This window comes from Bombina bombina, chromosome 4 (assembly GCF_027579735.1).
Source record: "Bombina bombina isolate aBomBom1 chromosome 4, aBomBom1.pri, whole genome shotgun sequence".
Classification (NCBI taxonomy): Eukaryota; Metazoa; Chordata; class Amphibia; order Anura; family Bombinatoridae; genus Bombina; species Bombina bombina.
Window position 1 is genome coordinate 1,118,961,861 of NC_069502.1, and position 23,909 is coordinate 1,118,985,769.

General features: G+C 40.4%; 1 protein-coding gene and 1 non-coding gene across 2 annotated transcripts in view; both read left to right on the plus strand.

Moving 5' to 3' along the window:
* The window catches only part of FLVCR1 (FLVCR heme transporter 1), a 230,203-nt gene that overhangs the window by 47,893 nt on the left and 158,401 nt on the right, over nucleotides 1–23,909 (plus strand). Inside the window, exon 4 of the mRNA XM_053712463.1 lies at nucleotides 6,787–6,854. Coding sequence (XP_053568438.1) covers nucleotides 6,787–6,854 — 68 coding nt within the window. The remainder of the gene's footprint in view (nucleotides 1–6,786; nucleotides 6,855–23,909) is intronic.
* LOC128658533 (U5 spliceosomal RNA) lies at nucleotides 9,083–9,197 on the plus strand. The gene has a single exon (XR_008402214.1). It is a non-coding gene; the product is annotated as a U5 spliceosomal RNA (small nuclear RNA).

The window sequence follows — 23,909 nt, forward strand, 5'->3', positions numbered from 1 at the left end:
GTCTTTTAGTGATGGTAAGGAAGGTTGTGGGATGTCTAGTTGGCGGCAAAATTCTTCCAAATCTTCAGCATCCTTATAGGTGTAGATTTTGTCCCCTTTACTGACTTTGATGGCAAATGGGAATCCCCATTTGTACTGAATGTCGAGATCTTGCAGGTGTAAGGTCAGATATCTCGCTTCTTTACGTTTGGCTAGAGTTAACGCACTTAGATCTGTATAAACTTGGATCGGGTCTTCGCCAAACCGGATAGGGGATTTCTTCCTAGCAGCTTGTAGGATTCTTTATTTGTCAGAAAATCTGTGACAACATAGTATAATGTCTCTAGGTGGGGCTGAGGAAGGCGGTCTGGCTCTGAGAGCCCTGTGGGCCCTATCAATTGGGATGCTTTCTTCGGCCCTTAGTTCCAGCAGGTATTTGAATAAGTTCTGCAAATAGGATGGTATTTGAGGGGGCAGGATTTGTTCAGGGACTCCTCTAATCCGTAAGTTCTGTCGCCTACCCCTGTTGTCTAGGTCTTCAACTTGGGCCTGCAGTTGTAAGATAGTGGAGCTCTGCTGTTCAAGTGCCATCGCCATGTTATCAGATCTTTTGGAAGTTTCTTCGTATTGTTCTTCCAGCTGCATGACTCTGTGACCTAGGGCATTAACCTCCCGTTTTACACTGGCTAACCCTTCTTTGATAGTGTTGTTAACTTGGTTGATAAAGTTAGAAAGGTCGTCTTTTGTAGGTAACGAGCTGAGATCTGCCTTTGTAACTAAGGTTGACTGGTTTTCTGGCCCCAACGGAGTCTCCTCCGGCCTGTCCTGTATGTCGGCTATAGATGGGTCGTCTATGCAGGGAAGGGAGCCTTCCAAGGTTTTAAAGAAAGCATTGAATTTGTTGCCCTGTGCTGTGAGGGGTTTTGTAGCTTTGTCACCTTTTGTTTTGCTTCTAGCCGCCATGGCTGTGATTCAAGCTTTTATGTTCAAAACTTTAAGGGTCTGTTGTGCGCTCCCGGCCAACACTAAAATAAACTGGTGATAATGGCAGTGCTTTCCTCGATCCCTCGTAGGGGGGTCGTTCACAGTAAGTGTGGCGAGCTTTAGAGCAAAGTCTGTGGGGTTATGTTATATCGCCCGGGGGTAGCCACGTGGGTCCCCGGGAAACTAGCTTTGAAGTTATGGGCAGTTAATCGATTTTAAAGAGTTAGCACGAGGGGTTTTGATGTGCAACAAAGTCTCTCCCCTGTGGGGTACTCACGCAGCTCTCTCTAGGTTGGTGAGGGTCTCAAAATCCTAGAGTGGTCTTTTACTCCGTCGGGTGCCGTTTCTCAGCTGCGCCACAGGTTGTGTAGAAATTAGGCCGGGGATCTGTCCCGGGTTGTACGCGTCTGGAGTGGTGCAGTGAGATAATTACGCTGTCATTTCATGTCCCCTTTGTTCTGTGGCGTTAAGCCATACTTTACGAAGTTGGATTTAGGGAATAACACCCCCGTTATAATGTCCCTGGCTTAGGCTGTACCGGAGCTCTAAAAGAATGCGGCCATGTTCATTCCCGGCCGGCTCCGCCCCCCCCCAGGGATGGTTTTTAAATGTAATTTTTACCTTTTAAACTGTGTTCCTCATTAAAGGGAGTTCACTAAGAGACAATCAACACCAGAATTTTTGTTGTTTAAAAAGAAAGATAAAATCCCTTTATTACCCATTCCCCAGTTTTACATAACCAACACAGTTATAATAATACACTTTTTAGCTCTGTAATTATCTTGTATCTAAACTTCTGCTGACTGCCCCCTTATTTCAGTTCTTTTGACAGACTTGCATTTTTGCCAATCAGTGCTCACTCCTAGGTCACTTCACGTGCATGTGCTCAATGTTATCTATACGAAACTCATGAACTAATGCCCTCTAGTGGTCAAAATGCATTCAGATTAGAGGCAGTCTTCAAGGTCTAAGAAATTAGCATATGAACCTCCTAGGTTTAGCTTTCAACTAAGAATACCAAGAGAACAAAGCAAAATTGGTGATAAAAGTAAATTTGGAAGTTGTTTAAAATGACATGCCCTATTTAAATCATGAAATATTTTTTTGGACTTGACTGTCCCTTTAAGTGATATTTTCTGCTGGTGTACTTTTTCTGTACCTGTTACTGCAGTATTTAAATTTTCAGTATAGGCTGTAGTTTCAACAGGCAACATCAGCTATTTAAAAAAAAAAAAAAAAAAAAAAAAGAACCATTTGTAAAATATTTAATACACCCCAGTAATTTTAAATGGATCATTTGGAACACATTAAAGGGACATTGTATTCTAAACTTTTCTATTATCAAATTTGCTTAGTTCTGTTTTTTTCTTTGTTGAACTGTAGTACCTGACATAAAGTAATAGCAGCAGTACTGTAGTACCTGACATAAAGTAATAGCAGTAATACTGTAGTACCTCATATAATGTAATAGCAGCAGTACTGTAGTACCTGACATAAAGTAATAGCAATACTGTAGTAGCTGACATAATTTATTAGCAGTAATACTGTAGTAACTGACATAATGTAATAGCAGTAATACTGTAGTACCTGACATAATGTAATAGCAGCAGTACTGCAGTACCTGACATAATGTAATAGCAGTAATACTGTAGTACCTGACATAACGTAATAGCAGTAATACTGTAGTACCTGACATAACATAATAGCAGTAATACTGTAGTACCTGACATAAAGTAATAGCAGTAATACTGTAGTACCTGACATAATGTAATAGCAGTAATACTGTAGTACCTGACATAATGTAATAGCAGCAGTACTGTAGTACCTGACATAATGTAATAGTAATACTGTAGTACCTGACATAATGTAATACTGTAGTACCTGACATAATGTAATGGCAGTAATACTGTAGTACCTGACATAATGTAATAGCAGTAATACTGTAGTACCTGACATAAAGTAATAGCAGCAATACTGTAGTACCCGGCATAAAGTAATGGCAGTAATACTGTAGTACCTGACATAAAGTAATAGCAGTAATACTTTAGTACCTGACATAACGTAATAGCAGTAATACTGTAGTACCTGACATAATATAATAGCAGCAGTACTGTAGTACCTGACATAATGTAATACTGTAGTACCTGACATAACGTAATAGCAGTATTTAAATTTTCAGTATAGGCTGTAGTTTCAACAGGCAACATCAGCTATTTAAAAAAAAAAAAAAAGAACCATTTGTAAAATATTTAATACACCCCAGTAATTTTAAATGGATCATTTGGAACACATTAAAGGGACATTGTATTCTAAACATTTCTATTATCAAATTTGCTTAGTTCTGTTTTTTTCTTTGTTGAACTGTAGTACCTGACATAAAGTAATAGCAGCAGTACTGTAGTACCTGACATTAAGTAATACTGTAGTACCTCATATAATGTAATAGCAGCAGTACTGTAGTACCTGACATAAAGTAATAGCAGTAATACTGTAGTACCTGACATAACGTAATAGCAGTAATACTGTAGTACCTGACATAAAGTAATAGCAGTAATACTGTAGTACCCGACATAAAGTAATGGCAGTAATACTGTAGTACCTCATATAATGTAATAGCAGCAGTACTGTAGTACCTGACATAAAGTAATAGCAGTAATACTGTAGTAGCTGATATAATGTAATAGCAGCAGTACTGTAGTAGCTGATATAATGTAATAGCAGCAGTACTGTAGTACCTGACATAAAGTAATGGCAGTAGTACTGTAGTACCTGACATAAAGTAATGGCAGTAATACTGTAGTACCTGACATAAAGTAATAGCAGTAATACTGTAGTAGCTGATATAATGTAATAGCAGCAGTACTGTAGTACCTGACATAATGTAATAGCAGCAGTACTGTAGTACCTGGCATAAAGTAATAGCAGTAATACTGTAGTACCTGACATAATGTAATACTGTAGTACCTGACATAATGTAATAGCAGTAATACTGTAGTACCTGACATAATGTAATACTGTAGTACCTGACATAATGTAATGGCAGTAATACTGTAGTACCTGACATAATGTAATAGCAACAATACCTGACATAATGTAATAGCAGCAATACTGTAGTACCTGACATAAAGTAATAGCAGTGATACTGTAGTACCTGACATAAAGTAATAGCAGCAATACTGTAGTAGCTGATATAATGTAATATCAGTAATACTGTAGTACCTGACATAATGTAATGGCAGCAGTACTGTAGTACCTGACATAATGTAATAGCAGTAATACTGTAGTACCTGACATAATGTAATAGCAACAATACCTGACATAATGTAATAGCAGCAATACTGTAGTACCTGACATAAAGTAATAGCAGTGATACTGTAGTACCTGACATAAAGTAATAGCAGCAGTACTTTAGTACCTGACATAAAGTAATAGCAGCAATAGCAGTTTGTTGGATTGAGAGCTTGCATTGGGTGGCTGTTATCGGAACCCAGGTTTTGGAAGGGACCTTGACGTGGTACTTGGGCTTGTCCCATTTGGCCAAATGCGTTAACTAACCCTTCCATTTTTGCTTTTAATCTTAGCTGAGAGCTTGTGAGTGCTGGACTTTTTCTACGTGTTGTATTAATTTGTTTTGTAATTTTCCCTATGGGCCTTGAACCCAGGCCTGTTTAGGGTTAACTGCCTGTGACACTGGAGACAGCACAGCTTCCTGTGAGTGCCAGTGAGCACCCAGGGCTGAGCATGTTGCAGGGTCATGGGATTATGTAATCACCCCTTCCGTGTTTTGTATATGTCTGGGGTGATTACATAAGCCTGTGCACCCTTCCCTTGTTCCCAGTTTGTTGGATGAGAGTTGGCATTGTGTGGCTGTTTTAAAGGAGCGCCTAAAGTGTGGTAAGGCAAAGAAATTGATAACCTATTTCAATATATTAAAACATATTAAAAACATTTAATTGGTGACACAATGTATACAAAAAAATCATGGATCCATGCTGTACATAGAAAAAATCTTAAAATTTATACGAAGAATATACAATAAAAAATATGCAATAATAAATATACAGTAAAAAATATATATATATATATTTTACTGTATATTTTTTATTTCATATTTATTATTGTATATTCTTCGTACAAATTTTAAGATTTTTTTTCTATGTACAGCATGGATCCATGATTTTTTTTTTTGTATACATTGTGTCACCAATTAAATGTTTTTAATATGTTTCAATATATTGAAATAGGTTATCAATTTCTTTGCCTTACCACACTTTAGACGCTCCTTTAGCACATTTTCATTTCTATTTTCACACGTTTGGGTAAGCTAGGGACCCTTGGTCTTTAGGAGCAACAGGAATTAAATAACGTCTAGCGCTGGGAGATAACCCTTTCTTCTACCATTGTGTGGCTGTTTTAGGGACCCAGGTTTTGGAAGGGACCTTGACGAGGTACCTGGGCTTGAGGTTGTGAGTGCTGAACTTTCTCTGTGTGATATATGTTGTTGGTTTGAGGACGGGATAAAACCAGAAACGTCAGTTTAATAAATAGAAAAAGAATTTTCAACATTTAAGACCCCCGGTGAGTGCCTTTTTACTTTCATTAATTTTGTAACATAGTAAGTATGTTTGATGCAATTCATCTACAGGTATATGCATTTGTTTTGGCCAGAACATCCCTATAAGCTAGTTATAGAATTATTTAAAAGGATATGAAATAACAAAATCTGTGTTGAAGAGATACCTAGGTCGACATCTAGAGCACTACATGAAATAGTGCTGCCATCTAGTGCTCTTGCAAAACTGCTGATATACAGTGCTCCAGAAATCGGCATTAAAGAGCCATGTTACCCAAATGTTGAAACACTTGAAAGTGATACAGCATAGCTGTAAAAAGTTGAATAGAAAATATCACCTGAACATCTCTATGTAAAAAAGAAATATATTTTACCTCAAAATGTCCTAAGTATTCACACCCCATTGCAAAGGACTTTAAGCAGCAAATCTTTATGTCTGTCCCAGGACAGGCAAGGGAGTGAGCTTCGTGCACACTCATATTATTTCCCTATTTAGTTAAAGGAAGTTTACTATGAAATCTCATGAGATCACAGTAAAAGAGTTCATGACCTCAGTACTGCTGATGCTGATTGGCTGCTGTTCATTTCTTCCTTTTTTTTTTTTCTTGCAGCTGAAGTATAATTTTTTTTTACACAGGGCTTACTCTGGTGAGCTAAGGAAAATGTGAGGTAAAATATCTTCCTTTTTTACATAGAGATTCTCAGGTGACATTTTTATGTCAGCTTTTTACAGTTATGCTGCATCAGTTTCAAGTGATTTAGCATATGAGTATTATGTCCCTTTAACTAAGCATGTCAGCACATTCCACAGATGATCGTAAATCAGCTTTTGAATGCGCTGACATAGTTAGCTCATGCACATTTTGATGGGTAACAAAATCTAACGGAAAGGATCTTTACTCCCCTGCATTCTTCTTACAGGTTAATGGCGCCTGTAAGAAAGTTGTTTAAAATCACATTCTCTATCTGAATTATCAAAGAAAAAATTGGGGTTTGACATCCCTTTAATCAATTATCAGGTCATTTTAATGTTTTTTTCCAGAAACCACACAGAGATTTTTAACAATTCAATTGTACAAGCTCAAGACTGAACAGGTTGGTCCAGCATCAAAAATCTATTAGCTTGACATATTTTTATTTGTATTAATGATGTTGACCCTAGCTAACTGTTACAAGCTTATGATGAGTCTGTTTGATTGCTTATCCTGGCTATCTTTTCATAATCTTCTTTTTTCTTCCCCCCACTCCAGGTGTCATGACTGGATCATTCTATTCTGTTTCCACGCTGCTAAATCAAATGATTACACATCATTATCCGGTCAGTTTCCTTTTGTGGCTTTTCTTTTAATTCCTATATAAACATTCAAATTATATTATCCTACTGTGGCAATAACTGTTTTTAATTTACTATTTTATAATAGAACTAGTCCTAAAGCCCATGTACACAGGACATTTTTTGCAGTACAGCGGTCCCACCCCTTTCTTTTCTTTTTCTTTCTTTCTTTCTTTCTTTCTTTCTTTCTTTCTTTCTTTCTTTCTTTCTTTCTTTCTTTCTTTCTTTCTTTCTTTCTTTCTTTCTTTCTTTTTTTCTTTTCTTTTCTTTTCTTTTCTTTTCTTTTCTTTTCTTTTCTTTTCTTTTCTTTTCTTTTCTTTTCCTTTCTTTTCTTTTCCTTTCTTTTCCTTTCTTTTCCTTTCTTTTCCTTTCTTTTCCTTTCTTTTCCTTTCTTTTCCTTTCTTTTCCTTTCCTTTCCTTTCCTTTCCTTTCCTTTCCTTTCCTTTCTTTTCCTTTCTTTTCCTTTCTTTTCCTTTCTTTTCCTTTCTTTTCCTTTCTTTTCCTTTCTTTTCTTTTCTTTTCTTTTCCTTTCTTTTCCTTTCTTTTCCTTTCTTTTCCTTTCTTTTCCTTTCTTTTCCTTTCTTTTCTTTCTTTCCTTTCTTTTCCTTTCTTTCTTTTCCTTCCTTTCTTTCTTTTCCTTCCTTTCCTTTCTTTTCCTTCCTTTCTTTCCTTTCTTTCCTTTCTTTCCTTTCTTTCTTTTTTCCCAGAGTGTGCTGCTTTGTTCTAGGGTGTAGCCGTAGTCCATATCAGTCTCTACAGTAGAGCTTTGGTGGCTTTAGAGCAATGGGAACTTGTGGGACATAATTCTCACTGCGCCTCCCATACTTATGCTGCCCTGTTTGTAAAAGTCTGAGGGAGAATATGCTCAGTACTTTTTTTTTCCACAGGCCAATGTGAAGGGGAGGACACAAGATGACATAACCCAACAAATTTATTAAAGGGATAAGTTATATGGCAGTTAATGCAGACACTGGGGACGTGGAGAAGTGGCTCTTATATTTAATTTTGTGTTATAGCAGCAACTCCCAACGGCTTATTGTAATTGTTCAGCCGCCTAGGAGGTAAACCTTATCAACGACTTGTTTTTCTAACCTGCTCCTAACGACTTTTACATTTTTAGTCATGATCTGGCTTTAGAGGTATGTAGGCATTTTCCTACTCCCTACAGCTCTGGGAAGAGCAGGCTCAGAGTATATGATGCACGCATTTGCCCACTCCCTACGGCTTTATATATTTTTTTTTTTAGCCGACCGGGAGGTTTAGCCCTTAGAACCGCTATTATCTAGCTGAAGAGCGGGAAAGCAGGCTCAGAGTATATGACGCACACATTTGTCTACTCCATACGGCTCTATCTTTACTGAGTTTTAGCCGCCCGGAGGTTTACAGGAATACGCCCACGATAGGCGGAGCTAGGGCGCGACAGTGTTTGCACGCCTTTTTCATGCATCGGGGAGCGATGGTGGGTCTTCTCTGCTGCGTTATGTCACGCAGCAGAGAGGCTTCACATTAGTTTTTTTAAAAGATATTTATTTCAAATATTAAGGGTGTTAATTACCAGATGGTAGCAAGTAGACTCCACAGCAGATCTTAAGCTTGTCTGTATTACTCGGTACAGAATTCTTTTTTCGTTAAAATAATGCAGTTTATTTTAAAACGTTTTTAAAGACACAGTAACACACAATATATTGTGGATCAATGTGTGAATCCAGTTTGTCCAGGCCCTTCAACATTCTAATTAAAATATCTAATGTGTAGGGTAGATGTAAAGCAGATTTAGATACAGTGCTTTTAACATTTAAAGGCACAGTATCTCCAGTTAGGTTACTTAATTTATATTAGATTAAGATGTGAAAAAGATATACTTTATACTGTTTTCCAGTTCAGAGGTAAACCTTTTTTTCTGAGCCAACATTGTCTTAGATGCTGTTCAAGATGCGTTATGACAATGTTCAAAATATTCTGTAGCTTTCTCCTCACGTGTGAACCAGTGTCCTGCGCTTCCTCCACGACTCTTCCTGGAGTTATCTTGCATACGTTGTCGGTTTTTCCCATGCTGCAGGGAGAGCGGAAGAGAAATTTTTTTCATTCAGTGAGCAAGGTTTCTATCACGGTCGTTGCTATCTTAGAGTCCCCTCCCAAGCCTAAGGAGGGGGATACCTCAGTAGCATCTGAGGATAAAATCTCAGTTTCTGACAGTATAATTCCTTCTACTGATACTCTGGTTTCTCTTCAGATTGCATAAATCTTTCGCCTTTTACTAAAGATTTCCGTGGAGAGGAACAACCATGAGTTTTTATCAATTTTTTGAGTCTCTGCCGCATGCAGTGCTAAAAACAAAACAAAAAAACCCCCAAAAAAACACACCTGTCTGTTGCTTAAGGAGGTTTTAGCTACTCAGGACAACAACAACACCATGGTTGTTGTTAATCTTATGACTTCGATCGAGTTTCCAAGATCATTGTTAGGGAATGGGAGAGAATGGATATATATCCTCTGTTCTCCTTTTCCTATATTTGGAGTTTATCCATAGCGGACTCTTTCAAGGAGTCTTGTCAGATTATTTCTGATATCACGGGGGGTAGGGGTCCTCTTCTCCCGCAAGACAAGAGAAATAAACAAAAAGGACGACAAAGCAATTTTCGTTCCTTTCAAAATTTCAAGGGAAATTCTTCCTCTTCTAGGCAGGAACAGTCTAAACCTACATGGAGACCCAGCCAGTCTTGGAACAAAGGGAAAGCACTCCAAGAAGCCGGCTAGTGATTCCAAGACAGCTTGGAGGGCATGCCCCCGATCCGGGACTGGATCTGGTAGGGGGCAGACTTTCCTTCTTCGTTCAAGCCTAGGTTTGGGATGTCCAGGATCCCTGGGCAACAGAAATTGTGTCTCAGGCATACAAGCTGGAGTTCAAGGTTTTTCCTCCCAGAGGCAGATTTCTATTTTTGTATTATCTGCAGACCAGACAAAGAGAGAGGCGTTCTTCAACTGTGTAGGAGACCTATCTGCCCTGGGAATGATTGTTCCTGTTCCAATTTTGGAACAGGGACTGGGCTTTTTATTCCAATCTATTTGTGGTTCCCAAAAAAGAGGGAACCTTCAGACTAATTCTAGACCTCAAGAGTCTAAACAAGTTTCTCAGGGTACCGTCCTTCAAGATGGAAACTATTCGTTCCATTGATCCAAGAGGGTCAATTTTTGACAACAGTGGATTTAAAGGACGCATATCTACAATTTCCCTTTCACAGGGATCATCACACGTTCTTAAGATTTGCCTTTCTGGACAAACACTTCCAGTTTGTGGCTTTTCCTTTTGGTCTTCCCACAGCCCCCAGAATCTTCACAAAGGTTCTTGGATCTCTGTTGGCGGTACTTTGCTCAAAAGGCATTACAGTGGCACCTTATCTGGAACATTCTTGTTCAGGAGCCATGATTACAGCTAGCAAGATCCCACACGGACTTGGTGTTGTCCTTCCTAAGATTCCACGGCTGGAAGGTGAATTTAGAAAAGAGTTAGTTCCAAACACAAGGGTTACTTTCCTAGGAACCATAATAGACTCTCTGTGAAGATTTTTCTGACAGAAGTCAGGAAATCAAAGATTATTGATACTTGTCTAGCCCTTCAGTCCACTCCTCGTCTATCATTGGTTCAGTGCATGGAGTTAATCGGGCTGATGCTGGCAACAATGGACATCATCCCATTTGCTTGCTTCCATCTCAAAGCTCTACAGTTGAACATGCTGAGACAATGGAACGGAGATTATTCGGGCTTGTCCCCTCGGCTTCTCTGGAGCAGCAGGAGACAAGGGACTCTCTACAATGGTGGTTTTCTCTGGATCATCTCTTCCAAGGAACATGCTTTAGCAGGCCATCTTGGGTGCTTGGGACAACAGATGCCAGCCTTCTAGGATGGGGAGCAGTCTGGGGCTCTCTAAAGGCTCAGGGAATATGGACTCAGGCAGAGTCTGTTTTACCCATAAACATTCTGGAACTAAGAGCGATCTACAATGCTCTTTTGGCCTGGCCCCAGTTAGCCTCGGTTCAGTTTATCAGGTTCCAGTTGGACATAACGTCAGTGGTCTACATCAATTTTCAGGGAGAAACAAGAAGTTCCTTGGCGATGACAGAGGTATCCAAAATAATTCATTGGGCAGAGGCCCATTCTTGCTGTCTGTCGGTGATCCATATCCCAGGGGTGGATAACTGGGAGGCGGATTTTCTGAGCAGGCATACCTTTCATCCGGGGGAGTGGGAACTCCATCCGAAAGTGTTCTCCAGCCTGATTCTCAAGTGGGGTCAGCCGGAGTTTGATCTCACTGTATCGCGGCAGAATGCCAAGCTCCAGAGATTCGGGTCTAGATCCAGGGACCCCCAGGCGTAACTGATAGATGCTCTGGCGGCCCCTTGGAATTTTAATCTAGCATACCTGTTCGCTCTTCTTCCTCGAGTAATTGCTCGAGTCAAACGGGAAAGGGCCTCAGTGATCCTCATAGCACCGGCCTGGCCTTGCAGGATTTGGTATGCAGATCTGGTGAAGATGACATCTCTACCACCTTGGAGACTTCCATTGAGGAAGGACCTTCTGATTCAGGGGCCCTTCCTTCACCCAAATCTAGTTTCTCTGAAGCTGACTGTTTGGCGATTGAAACGCTTAATTTTATTCAAGCGCAGGTTTTCTGATTCGGTCATAGAGACCATGATTCAGGCTCGTAAACCTGTAACTAGAAGGATTTGCCATAACATTTGGCGTAAATATCTTTATTGGTGTGAATCCAAGGGCTACTCATCAAATAGTTTGGATTTCTAGGATTTTGTGCTTTCTCCAGGAAGGTTTGGAGAAAGGTTTATCATTGAGTTTCCTAAAGGGTCTAATCTCAGTTTTATCTATCTTGTTACACAAATGTCTGGCGACTGTTCCAGATGTACAGTCTTTTGGTCAGGCCTTGGTCAGGATCAGGCCTGTGTTCGAACCAGTTACTCATCTATGGAGTCTTAATTTAGTTCTCAAGGGGCTCCGTTTGAGCCTATGCATTCCTTAGATATTAAGTTGTTATCTTGGAAGGTTTTATTTCTGGTGGCTATTTATTTTGCTCGGAGGGTGTCAGAACTCTCGGCATTACAGTACGAGTCTCCATGGGGCCTAGTTATCAAGCCGTCAACCTCAAATACGCTGGAATTCCGCAGCGTATTTGTGGCGAGGCTGATTCGCCTTAGTTATCAAAGGCTCGAGACCGGCAAAAGTAGAATTTTGTGACGTAAGCATCGATCTGCCGGACTCAGTCCGACACAGATCGATTCTTACGTCACTCCAGATGTTCCGCACACAATGTGCGGCACATTCTCACTACTTTTGCTAGCTATCAAAAAACTAGCAGGTACGCTCGGCACTTTTACGGCCCAGCGTACCTGGTTTTCAATCCGCCACCCCTGGAGGCGGCGAATCCCATAGGAATCAATGGGAGTCTGACCATAGCGAAAGTACAAGTTCGCTGCTGACAGACATCCCATTGATTTCTATGGGAGCTGTCTACACCTAACACCCTAACATGTACCCCGAGTCTAAACACCACTAATCTGACCCCCCCTACACCGCTGCAACTAAATAAAGTTATTACCCCCTAAACCGCCGCTCCCGGAGCCCACCGCAAGCTACTCTATACATATTAACCCCTAAACCGCTGCTCCCGGAGCCCACCGCAACTATAATAAATGTATTAACCCCTAAACCGCCGCTCCCTGAACCCGCCGCAACCTATATTAAATGTATTAACCCCTATCCTGCCCCCCACTACGCCGCCGCCACTGTCATAAAATTATTAACCCCTAAACCTAAGTCTAACCCTAACCCTAGCGCCCCCCTAACTTAAATATTAATTAAATAAATCTAAATAAATTAACTCTTATTAAGTAAATGAATCCTATTTAAAACTAAATACTTACCTTTAAAATAAACCCTAATATAGCTACAATATAAATAATAATTATATTCTAGCTATCTTAGGATTTATATTTATTTTACAGGTACCTTTCGATTTATTTTAACCATGTACAATAACTATTAAATAGTTATTAACTATTTAATAGCTTACCTAGCTAAAATAAAGAGAAATGTACTTGTGAAATAAATCCTAACCTAAGTTACAATTACACCTAACACTACACTATACTTTAATAAATTATTCCTATTTAAAAATAAATACTTACCTGTAAAATAAACCCTAAGATAGCTACAATATAATTAATAATTATATTATAGCTATCTTAGGATTTATATTTATTTTACAGGTAACTTTGTATTTATTTTAGCTAGTTAGAATAGTTATTAAATAGTTATTAACTATTTAATAACTACATAGCTAAAAGAAATACAAAATTACCTGTAAAATAAATCCTAACTTAAGTTACAATTAAACCTAATACTACACTATCATTAAATTAATTAAATAAACTACCTACAAATAACTACAATTAAATACAATTACATAAACTAACTAAAGTACAAAAAATAAAAAAAGCTAAGTTACAAAAAATAAAAAAATAAGTTACAAACATGTTACAAATATTACAACAATTTTAAGCTACTTACACCTAATCTAAGCCCCCTAATAAAATAACAAACCCCCCCAAAATAAAAAAATGCCCTACCCTATTCTAAATTAAATAAATTTCAAAGCTCTTTTACCTTACCAGCCCTTAAAAGGGCCATTTGTGGGGGCATGCCCCAAAGAAAACAGCTCTTTTGCCTGTAAAAGAAAAATACAACCCCCCCCCAACTTTAAAACCCACCACCCACATACCCCTAATCTAACCCAAACCCCCCTTACAAAAACCTAACACTAATCCCCTGAAGATCATCCTACCTTGAGTCGTCTTCACTCAGCCGAGCCACCGATGGAACTGAAGAGGACATCCGGAGCGGAAGAAGTTAATCCTCCAAGCGGCGCTGAAGAAATCTTCCATCCGATGAAGTAATCTTCCAAGCCGGGTCTTGAATCTTCCTTCCGCCGACGCGGAACCACCTTCTTCACCGACGGACTACGACGAATGACGGCTCCTTTAAGGGACGTCATCCAAGATGGCGTCCCCTCAATTCCGATTGGCTGATAGGATTCTATCAGCCAATCGGAATTAAGGTAGGAAAAATCTGATTGGCTGATGGAATCAGCCAATCAGATTGAGCTCGCATTCTATTGGCTGTTCCGATCAGCCAATAGAATGCGAGCTCAATCTGATTGGCTGATTGGATTAGCCAATCGGATTGAACTTGAATCTGATTGGCTGATTCCATCAGCCAATCAGATTTTCCTACCTTAATTCCGATTGGCTGATAGAATCCTATCAGCCAATCGGAATTGAGGGGACGCCATCTTGGATGACGTCCCTTAAAGGAGCCGTCATTCGTCGTAGTCCGTCGGTGAAGAAGGTGGTTCCGCGTCGGCGGAAGGAAGATTCAAGACCCGGCTTGGAAGATGACTTCGCCCGGATAGAAGACCTCTTCAGCGCCTCTTTGAAGATGACATCGGCCGGATCGAAGACTTTTCTTCAGCGCCGCCTGGATGATGACTTCATCGGATGGAAGATTTCTTCAGCGCCGCTTGGAGGATTAACTTCTTCCGCTCCGGATGTCCTCTTCAGTTCCATCGGTGGCTCGGCTGAGTGAAGACGACTCAAGGTAGGATGATCTTCAGGGGATTAGTGTTAGGTTTTTGTAAGGGGGGTTTGGGTTAGATTAGGGGTATGTGGGTGGTGGGTTTTAATGTTGGGGGGGGGGTTGTATTTTTCTTTTACAGGCAAAAGAGCTGTTTTCTTTGGGGCATGCCCCCACAAATGGCCCTTTTAAGGGCTGGTAAGGTAAAAGAGCTTTATTTAATTTAGAATAGGGTAGGGCATTTTTTTATTTTGGGGGGGTTTGTTATTAGGGGGCTTAGATTAGGTGTAAGTAGCTTAAAATTGTTGTAATATTTGTAACATGTTTGTAACTTATTTTTTTATTTTTTGTAACTTAGCTTTTTTTATTTTTTGTACTTTATTTAGTTTATGTAATTGTATTTAATTGTAGTTATTTGTAGTTAATTTATTTAATTAATTTAATGATAGTGTAGTATTAGGTTTAATTGTAACTTAAGTTAGGATTTATTTTACAGGTAATTTTGTATTTCTTTTAGCTATGTAGTTATTAAATAGTTAATAACTATTTAATAACTATTCTAACTAGCTAAAATAAATACAAAGTTACCTGTAAAATAAATATAAATCCTAAGATAGCTATAATATAATTATTAATTATATTGTAGCTATCTTAGGGTTTATTTTACAGGTAAGTATTTATTTTTAAATAGGAATAATTTATTAAAGTATAGTGTAGTGTTAGGTGTAATTGTAACTTAGGTTAGTTTTTAGTTTACAGGTACATTTCTCTTTATTTTAGCTAGGTAAGCTATTAAATAGTTAATAACTATTTAATAGCTATTGTACCTAGTTAAAATAAATTGAAAGTTGCCTGTAAAATTAAAAAAAATCCTAAAATAGCTAGAATATAATTATTATTTATATTGTAGCTATATTAGGGTTTATTTTAAAGGTAAGTATTTAGTTTTAAATAGGATTCATTTACTTAATAAGAGTTAATTTATTTAGATTTATTTAATTAATATTTAAGTTAGGGGGGCGTTAGGGTTAGACTTAGGTTTAGGGGTTAATAATTTTATTACAGTGGCGGCGGCGTAGTGGGGGGCAGGATAGGGGTTAATAAATTTATTATAGGTGGCGACGGTGTAGGGGGGGCAGATTAGGGGTTAATAAATTTATTATAGGTGGCGACGGTGTAGGGGGGGCAGGATAGGGGTTAATAGGTTTAATATAGGTTGCGGCGGGTTCATGGAGCGGCGGTTTAGGGGTTAAACTATTTATTTAGTTGCGGAGAGGTGCGGGATCAGCAGGATAGGGGTTAATCATTTTATTATAGAGGGCGACGGTATAGGGGGGGCAGGATAGGGGTTACTAGGTATACTGTAGGTGGCAGCGGTGTCCGGGAGCGGCGGTTTAGGGGTTAATACCTTTTATAAGAGTTGCGGCAGGGTCTAGGAGCGGCGGTTTAGGGGTTAATACATTTATAAGACTTGCGGCGGGGTCTAGGAGCGGCGGTTTAGGGGTTAGTAACTTTATTGAGTTGCGGGAGGCTCCGGGGGCGCCGGTATAGGGGGTAGAACAGTGTAGTTTAGTGTTAGTGCTTAGTGACAGGCTAGCAATAAAGCTGGGAAAAAGCCGTAGGGCAGCGAGATCGGATGAGTGATAACTGTCACAGTCCGCTGCTCATCGCCCCGCGGCTTTTTGACAGCTTTATTTGATAACTTAGGCGTATTTTTTCAGGTCTGCGGCGGCGAAGGTAGGCGAGCTTAGGCGGGCGTATTGGCCCGGCGAAGCCAGAAAAGTAGACGGCTTGATAACTACCCCCCCTTATCTTATTTTCAATGCAGATAAGGTAGTTTTGCGTACCAAATTAGGATTTCTTCCTAAGGTTGTTTCGGATCGGAACTTTAATCAGGAGATTGTTGTGCCTTCCTTGTGTCCTAATCCTTCTTCTAAGAAGGAAAGACTTTTGCACAATTTGGATGTGGTCTGTGCTTTAAAGTTTTACCTGCAGGCGACTAAGGACTTTTGTCAGTCTTCTTCTTTGTTTGTGATTTTCTCAGGAAAACGTAAGGGACAGAAAGCTACGGCTACTTCTCTTTCTTTTTGGCTGAAAAGTATCATACGTTTTGCATATGAGACTGCTGGACAGCAGACTCCTGAGAGAGTTACGGCTCATTCCACGAGTGGGTGTTGCTTCCTTATGGGCATTCAAAGTTGAAGCTTCTGTGGAACAGATTTGCAAGGCTGCAACTTGGTTCTCTCTTTACACTTTTTCAAAGTTTTACAAATGTAACTCTTTTGCCTCGGCTGAGGCTGTTTTTGGGAGAAAGGTTATTCAAGCAGTAGTGCCTTCCGTTTAGGTTCCCTGTCTTGTCCCTCCCATATCATCTGTGTACTCTAGCTTGGGTATTGAATCCCATTAGTAATTAAGATGATCCGTGGACTCATCGTGTCTTAACAAAGAAACGAAAATTTATGCTTACCTGATAAATTTATTTGTTTTTTGACACGATGAGTCCACGGCCCGCTCTGTTCTTGTAGACAGGTTGTGGGTTATTGTACACTTCAGACACCTCTGCACCTTGGCTTTTCCTTTCTCTTCCTAACTTCGGTCGAATGACTGGAGTGGGAGGGAAGGGAGGAGCTATTTAACAGCTCTGCTGTGGTGCTCTTTGCCTCCTCCTGCTGACTAGGAGATGAATATCCCATTAGTAATTAAGATGATCCGTGGACTCATCGTGTCCAAAAAGAAATTTATCAGGTAAGCATAAATTTTCTTTTTGCTTGCTCTCTCTCTCTCTGTCTGTCTGTCTGTCTCTCTTTGTCTGTCTCTCTCTGTCTCTCAGTCTCTCGCGCGCTCTCTCTCTTTCTTTCTCTCGCTCGCTCTCTTTCTCGCTCTCTTTCTCTCTCGCTCTCTCTTTCGCTCTCACTCTCGCTCTCTCTTTCTCTCTCGCTGTCTTTCTCTCTAGCTCTCTCTTTCTTTCTTTTTCTCTGTCTTTCTCTCTCTTTCTCTCTTTCTCTTGCGCGCGCTATTCTGTATCCTACTGTTGTTAGGGCAAGCTATGGAGGATTCTGATATGCTTGAGGGTACTCCCTCTTTCCCTAATAGTAATACCTGTCTATATTGTGAGGAGGCCTTGGTGTGCCTGCCTTCTCAACTATGTTCCATATGCATCAACAAGGTTATTATCTCTAAGGTTAACCCCTTTAGTACTACTGAGCCGTCCACCTCTGAGGACTCGCCGTCCCTTGAGGTGCATACCCATCAGCCATCCATTGTCACATGCAGCTTGCTGTAACATGCTTGATCCTCCGTCTGGAGGGAGCCTTTTACCATAGGACTTTACTGTGCAGTTAAAGACGGCGGTGTCTGAGGCTGTTAGCGCTTTACCTCGCCCTGCCAAATGCAAGCGAAAGGTTAAATATAGCTCTCCCGTCCAGGAGACATCCAGTGATTTATTAGATTTGTCTGCTTTTCAAGTATTGCAGGATGGGTCACACTCTGAGCCAGCCTTTAGATTTAAGATTGAACACTTACGTTTTCTTCTAAAGGAGGTTCTGTCGACATTAGAGATTCCAGAGGCCAAGTTTTCTTCTGCGCGCAGAGTATCTGAAATTGCCGCCTTGCAATGTGAGCCTCCTTATCTGGTGTTCCATTAGGATAAGGCTGTCCTACATACTAAGTTAGTGTTTCTCCCTAAAGTCGTGTCAGACCGCAACATCAATCAAGATTGTGGTCCTTTCTTTGTGTCCTAATCCTTCTTCTTCAAAGGAACATTTACTTCATAATTTGGACGTGGTTCATGCCTTGAAGTTTTATCTTCAGGCTACTAAGGATTGTAGACAAACTTCTTCCTTGTTTGTGGCCTATTCTGGGAAGCGTAAGGGTCACAAGGTCTCTTCGACTTATCTTTTTGGTTAAGGAGTCTTATCCGTTTACCTTATGAGACAGCGGGACATAGACCTACACAGAGAATTACGACTCATTCTACAAGAGCAGTGGCTTCCTCTTGGGTCCTTAAGAACGAGGTTACAAGGTTACAAGATTTGTAAGGTGGCTACCTGGTCCTCCTTACACACTTTTTTTCAAAATTTTACAAGTTTGATGTTTTTGCCTCAGCTGAAGCAGCCTTCGGGGGAGGTTTTGCAGGCTGTGTTGCCCTCAGATTAGGGTCGGCCTCTCTTTTGTCCCTCCTGTTATCATTCAGTGTCCTCTAGACTAGAGCTTGGGTATAAGTTTCCCAACAGTAAGGAATGAAGCTGTGGACTCTCCTTATATTACGAAGGAAAACATAAATTATGTTTACCAGATAATTTCATTTCCTTCTGTATAAGGAGAGTCCACGGCTCCCGCCCGTGTTTCTCCGATGGACGGCCCCCTAAATTTGTATTTCTCTTCTGGCACCTTTTAAACCCTGATATTTATCCTACTGTTCCTTGTTATCTTGGCAGAATGACTGGGGGAAGTGGTAGAGGTATTTAAGCCTTTGGCTGGGGTGTGTCTGCCTCCTTCTCATGGCCAGGTTTAGTATTTCCCAACAGTAAGGAATGAAGCCGTGGACTCTCCTTTATACAGAAGGAAATTAAATTATCTGGTAAGCATAATTTATGTTTCCTTTTAAAGACACGATGAGTCCATGGATCATTATCCTTACTTGTGGGATTTACACCTTCTGGTCAGCAGGAGGAGGCAAAGAGCACCACAGCAGAGCTGTTAAATAGCTCCTCCCGCTCCTGTCATTCTCTTTGCCTACGTTAGTGATAGGAAGAGGTAAAGTGAGGTGTTAGTATAGATTCTTCAATCAAGAGTTTATTATTTTTAAAGTAGTGCAAGATTGTGCTGCTTTGTTCTAGGGTGTAGCTGTAGTCCATATCAGTCTCTTCAGTAGAGCTCTTGGTGGCTTTAGAGCAATGGGAACTGGTGGGACATAATTCTCACTGCGCCTCCCATACATTTATGCTGCCCTTATCCTGATGGCCTAAGCAAACTCTAACTCAGGCCTTATCATTTTCCACAGGGCTATAGGAGGGACAGGATCTCTTAAACCTGTTGGGCTGTCCTGCTGTCGGGCAGCATTAAGGTAAGTGCAGACTTTTTTATTCTGGGGCACAATACAAAAGACTCAGAGGAAAAGTGGACACTGCACTTATACATTTATTACTCATAAGGCAAATGGAGCCTTGGACATGGAACATAAGTATGTATGGAGGGATTTTTTCTTTGTTGCAGATTATGTACAGGCACTGGGGCTGGGGGTAAAGCTGGTCTCTATGGGCTCTTTTTATTAAAAGTAAGCCGGTCGGGCTGTGTAGATGTTAACGCCCATGATGGGCGGGGCTATCATTTTGCTCACTTCAGACTTTCTTAGAGGACTCAGGACGCTGCGCAGTTTCATCTTCTATTCCCTCCAGAAAGTTCCGGTTTTAGCTGTTGGACATCTCTGCTGCTACGCTTGCAGGACGGTGACGTTGCGCATTGCTCTAGAACCGCATGGTTTTTCAATGAAAGCAATCGGTAGTTAGCGCTCTGAAACCTGATCTTCTGCATCACTGAAGGCATTGTAGGGAGACCGGTCGGCAGGTAGGCACCTCAGCAGAGCTGCTGAGGCGTAGAGATGTCTGATTGTGGGGAAAAATGTTTTATTTTTCATAAATGTGATATATTTTCGCTTAAGACAGGAAAATAGTTGCATTTAGTATTTAAAGGCACAGTATCCTTTTATACATTCAGGATTTATAAGTATTCTTTTTAAAATGTGGCATTTATTTTTGCAACACTCTTTTTCACATGCAGTAAAAAAGTTCTGTTTTAAAATTTAAAGGGCCAGTCACAATTTTTTGGTAATCAAAATTTCTCTTGTAAGGTGTATCCAGTCCACGGATCATCCATTACTTGTGGGATATTCTCCTTCCCAACAGGAAGTTGCAAGAGGACACCCACAGCAGAGCTGCTATATAGCTCCTCCCCTAACTGCCATATCCAGTCATTCTCTTGCAACTCTCAACAAAGATGGAGGTAGTAAGAGGAAAGTGGTGAAATATAGTTAGTTTTTGTCTTCAATCAAAAGTTTATTATTTTTAAATGGTACCGGAGTTGTACTATTTTATCTCAGGCAGCATTTAGAAGAAGAATCTGCCTGCGTTTTCTATGATCTTAGCAGAAGTAACTAAGATCCACTGCTGTTCTCACATATGTCTGAGGAGTGAGGTAACTTCAGAGGGAGAATGGCGTGCAGGTTATCCTGCAATGAGGTATGTGCAGTTTTAAGGTTTTTCTAGGGATGGAATTGCTAGAAAATGCTGCTGATACTGGATTAATGTAAATTAAGCCTAAATACAGTGATTTAATAGCGACTAGTATCAGGCTTACTATTAGAGATATATACTCTTATAAATGTGCAATATAAAACGTTTGCTGGCATGTTTAATCGTTTTTATATATGCTTTGGTGATAAAACTTATTGGGGCCTAGTTTTTTCCACATGGCTGGCTTGATTTTTGCCTAGAAACAGTTTCCTGAGGCTTTCCACTGTTGTAGTATGAGTGGGAGGGGCCTATTTTAGCGCTTTTTCTCCTGTTAAGTGTGGTCAGTCCATGGGTCATCATTACTTCTGGGATATTAACTCCTCCCCAACAGGAAGTGCAAGAGGATTCACCCAGCAGAGCTGCTATATAGCTCCTCCCCTCTACGTCACACCCAGTCATTCTCTTGCACCCAACTAATAGATAGGATATGTGAGAGGACTGTGGTGATTATACTTAGTTTTATACCTTCAATCAAAAGTTTGTTATTTTATAACAGCACCGGAGTGTGTTGTTCCTTCTCTGGTAGAGTTTGAAGAAGAATCTACCTGAGTTTTTTGTATGATTTTAGCCGGCGTAGTTAAGATCATATTGCTGTTCTCGGCCATCTGAGGAGAGGTAAACTTCAGATCAGGGGACAGCGGGCAGGTTAATCTGCAAAGAGGTATGTAGCAGCATATTATTTTCTGACAATGGAATTGACTGAGAAAATTCTGCCATACCGATATAATGTAATCTCAGCCTTAAATGCAGTAGTAGCAACTGGTATCAGGCTGTCATGTATGTATATTTTACACTTCAGTATTCTGGGGAATGGCACTTCACTGGGATAATACTGTATGCATAAGACTTTAGCCTAATTTGCAGTGACTAGCAACAGGCTTTCTAATGTCATTTCATTTATTTGATGTTAAACGTTTTTGCTGGCATGTTAAATCGTTTAATTTTCTGAGGTACTGGGTGAAAAAATGTTTTTGGGCACTGTTTTTTTCCACTTGGCAGTCGTTTTATTTAATTTAAGACAGTTTACTGATCTCCCTCACTGTTGTGTGTGAGGGGGAGGGGCCTATTTTGGCGCTTTTGCTACGCATCAAAAAATTCAGTCAGAAGTCTCTTGTCTTCCCTGCATGATCCGGTTTGTCTCTACAGAGCTCAGGGGTCTTCAAAACTTATTTTGAGGGAGGTAATCACTCACAGCAGAGCTGTGAGATTGTAGCTGACTGTGATAAAAAACGTTTATTTCTGTACTTTTTTTTCTGCTATCAGGGTTAGTTATCCATTGCTAATGGGGGCAATCCTTTGCTAAAATTGTGTATTTACCGGAAAAGATTTGATGTTATAGTTTCTCAGTTTATTAGTTCTCAACTGTCATAACCTTTTTCTGTGCTTCTTAAAGGCACAGTACATTTTCATATTATTTGTAAATTACTTTGAAAAGTATTTCCAAGTTGCTAGTTTATTTGCTAGTGTGTTAAACATGTCTGATTCAGAGGAATATCTCTGTGCTATATGTGCTAAAGCCAAAGTGGAGCCCAATAGAAATTTATGTACTAATTGCATTGATGCTACTTTAAATAAAAGTCAATCTGTACAAATTGAACATATTTCACCAAACAACGAGGGGAGAGTTATGCCGACTAACTCGCCTCACGTGTCAGTACCTGCATCTCCCGCTCGGGAGGTGCGTGATATTGTAGCGCCGAGTACATCAGGGCGGCCATTACAAATCACATTACAGGATATGGCTAATGTTATGACTGAAGTTTTGGCTAAATTACCAGAACTAAGAGGTAAGCGTGATCACTCTGGGGTGAGAACAGAGTGCGCTGTTGATAATAGGGCCATGTCTGATACTGCGTCACAGTATGCTGAACATGAGGACGGAGAGCTTCAATCAGCAGGTGACGGTTCTGATCCCAATAGAATGGATTCAGACATTTCTAATTTTAAGTTTAAACTCGAAAACCTCCGTGTACTGTTAGGGGAGGTTTTAGCAGCTCTAAATGATTGTAACACCGTTGCAATCCCAGAGAAATTATGTAGGCTGGATAGATACTATGCGGTACCGGCGAGTACTGACGTATTTCCTATACCTAAGAGGCTTACAGAGATAATTACTAAGGAGTGGGATAGGCCCGGTGTACCCTTTTCCCCCCCTCCTGTGTTTAGAAAAATGTTTCCAATAGACGCCACCACACGGGACTTATGGCAGACGGTCCCTAAGGTGGAGGGAGCGGTTTCTGCTCTGGCTAAGCGTACCACTATCCCGGTGGAGGATAGCTGTGCCTTTTCAGATCCAATGGATAAAAAATTTGAGGGTTACCTTAAGAAAATGTTTGTTCAACAAGGTTTTATATTGCAACCCCTTGCATGTATTGCGTCTGTCACGGCCGCGGCCGCTTTTTGGTCCGAGTCCCTGGAAGAGACTCTTGACTCAATAACTATAGATGAGATTTCAAACAAGCTTAAGACACTTAAGCTAGCTAATTCATTTATTTCGGATGCCGTAGTACATTTAACTAAACTTACGGCTAAGAATTCCGGATTCGCCATTCAGGCACGCAGAGCACTGTGGCTAAAATCCTGGTCAGCTGACGTTACTTCTAAATCTAAATTACTTAACATACCTTTCAAAGGGCAGACCTTATTCGGGCCCGGGTTGAAAGAAATTATCGCTGACATTACAGGAGGTAAAGGCCATGCCCTGCCTCAAGACAGAGCCAAACCTAAGGCTAGACAGTCTAATTTTCGTTCCTTTCGGAATTTCAAAGCAGGAGCAGCATCAACTTCCTCTGCACCAAAACAGGAAGGAGCTATTGCTCGCTACAGACAAGGCTGGAGACCTAACCAGTCCTGGAACAAGGGCAAGCAGGCCAGGAAACCTGCTGCTGCCCCTAAGACAGCATGAATTGAGGGCCCCCGATCCGGGAACGGATCTAGTGGGGGGCAGACTTTCTCTCTTCGCCCAGGCTTGGGCAAGAGATGTCCAGGATCCCTGGGCGTTAGAGATCATATCTCAGGGATACCTTCTGGACTTCAAATCCTCTCCCCCAAAAGGGAGATTTAATCTGTCAAGGTTGTCAACAAACCAAATAAAGAAAGAGGCATTTC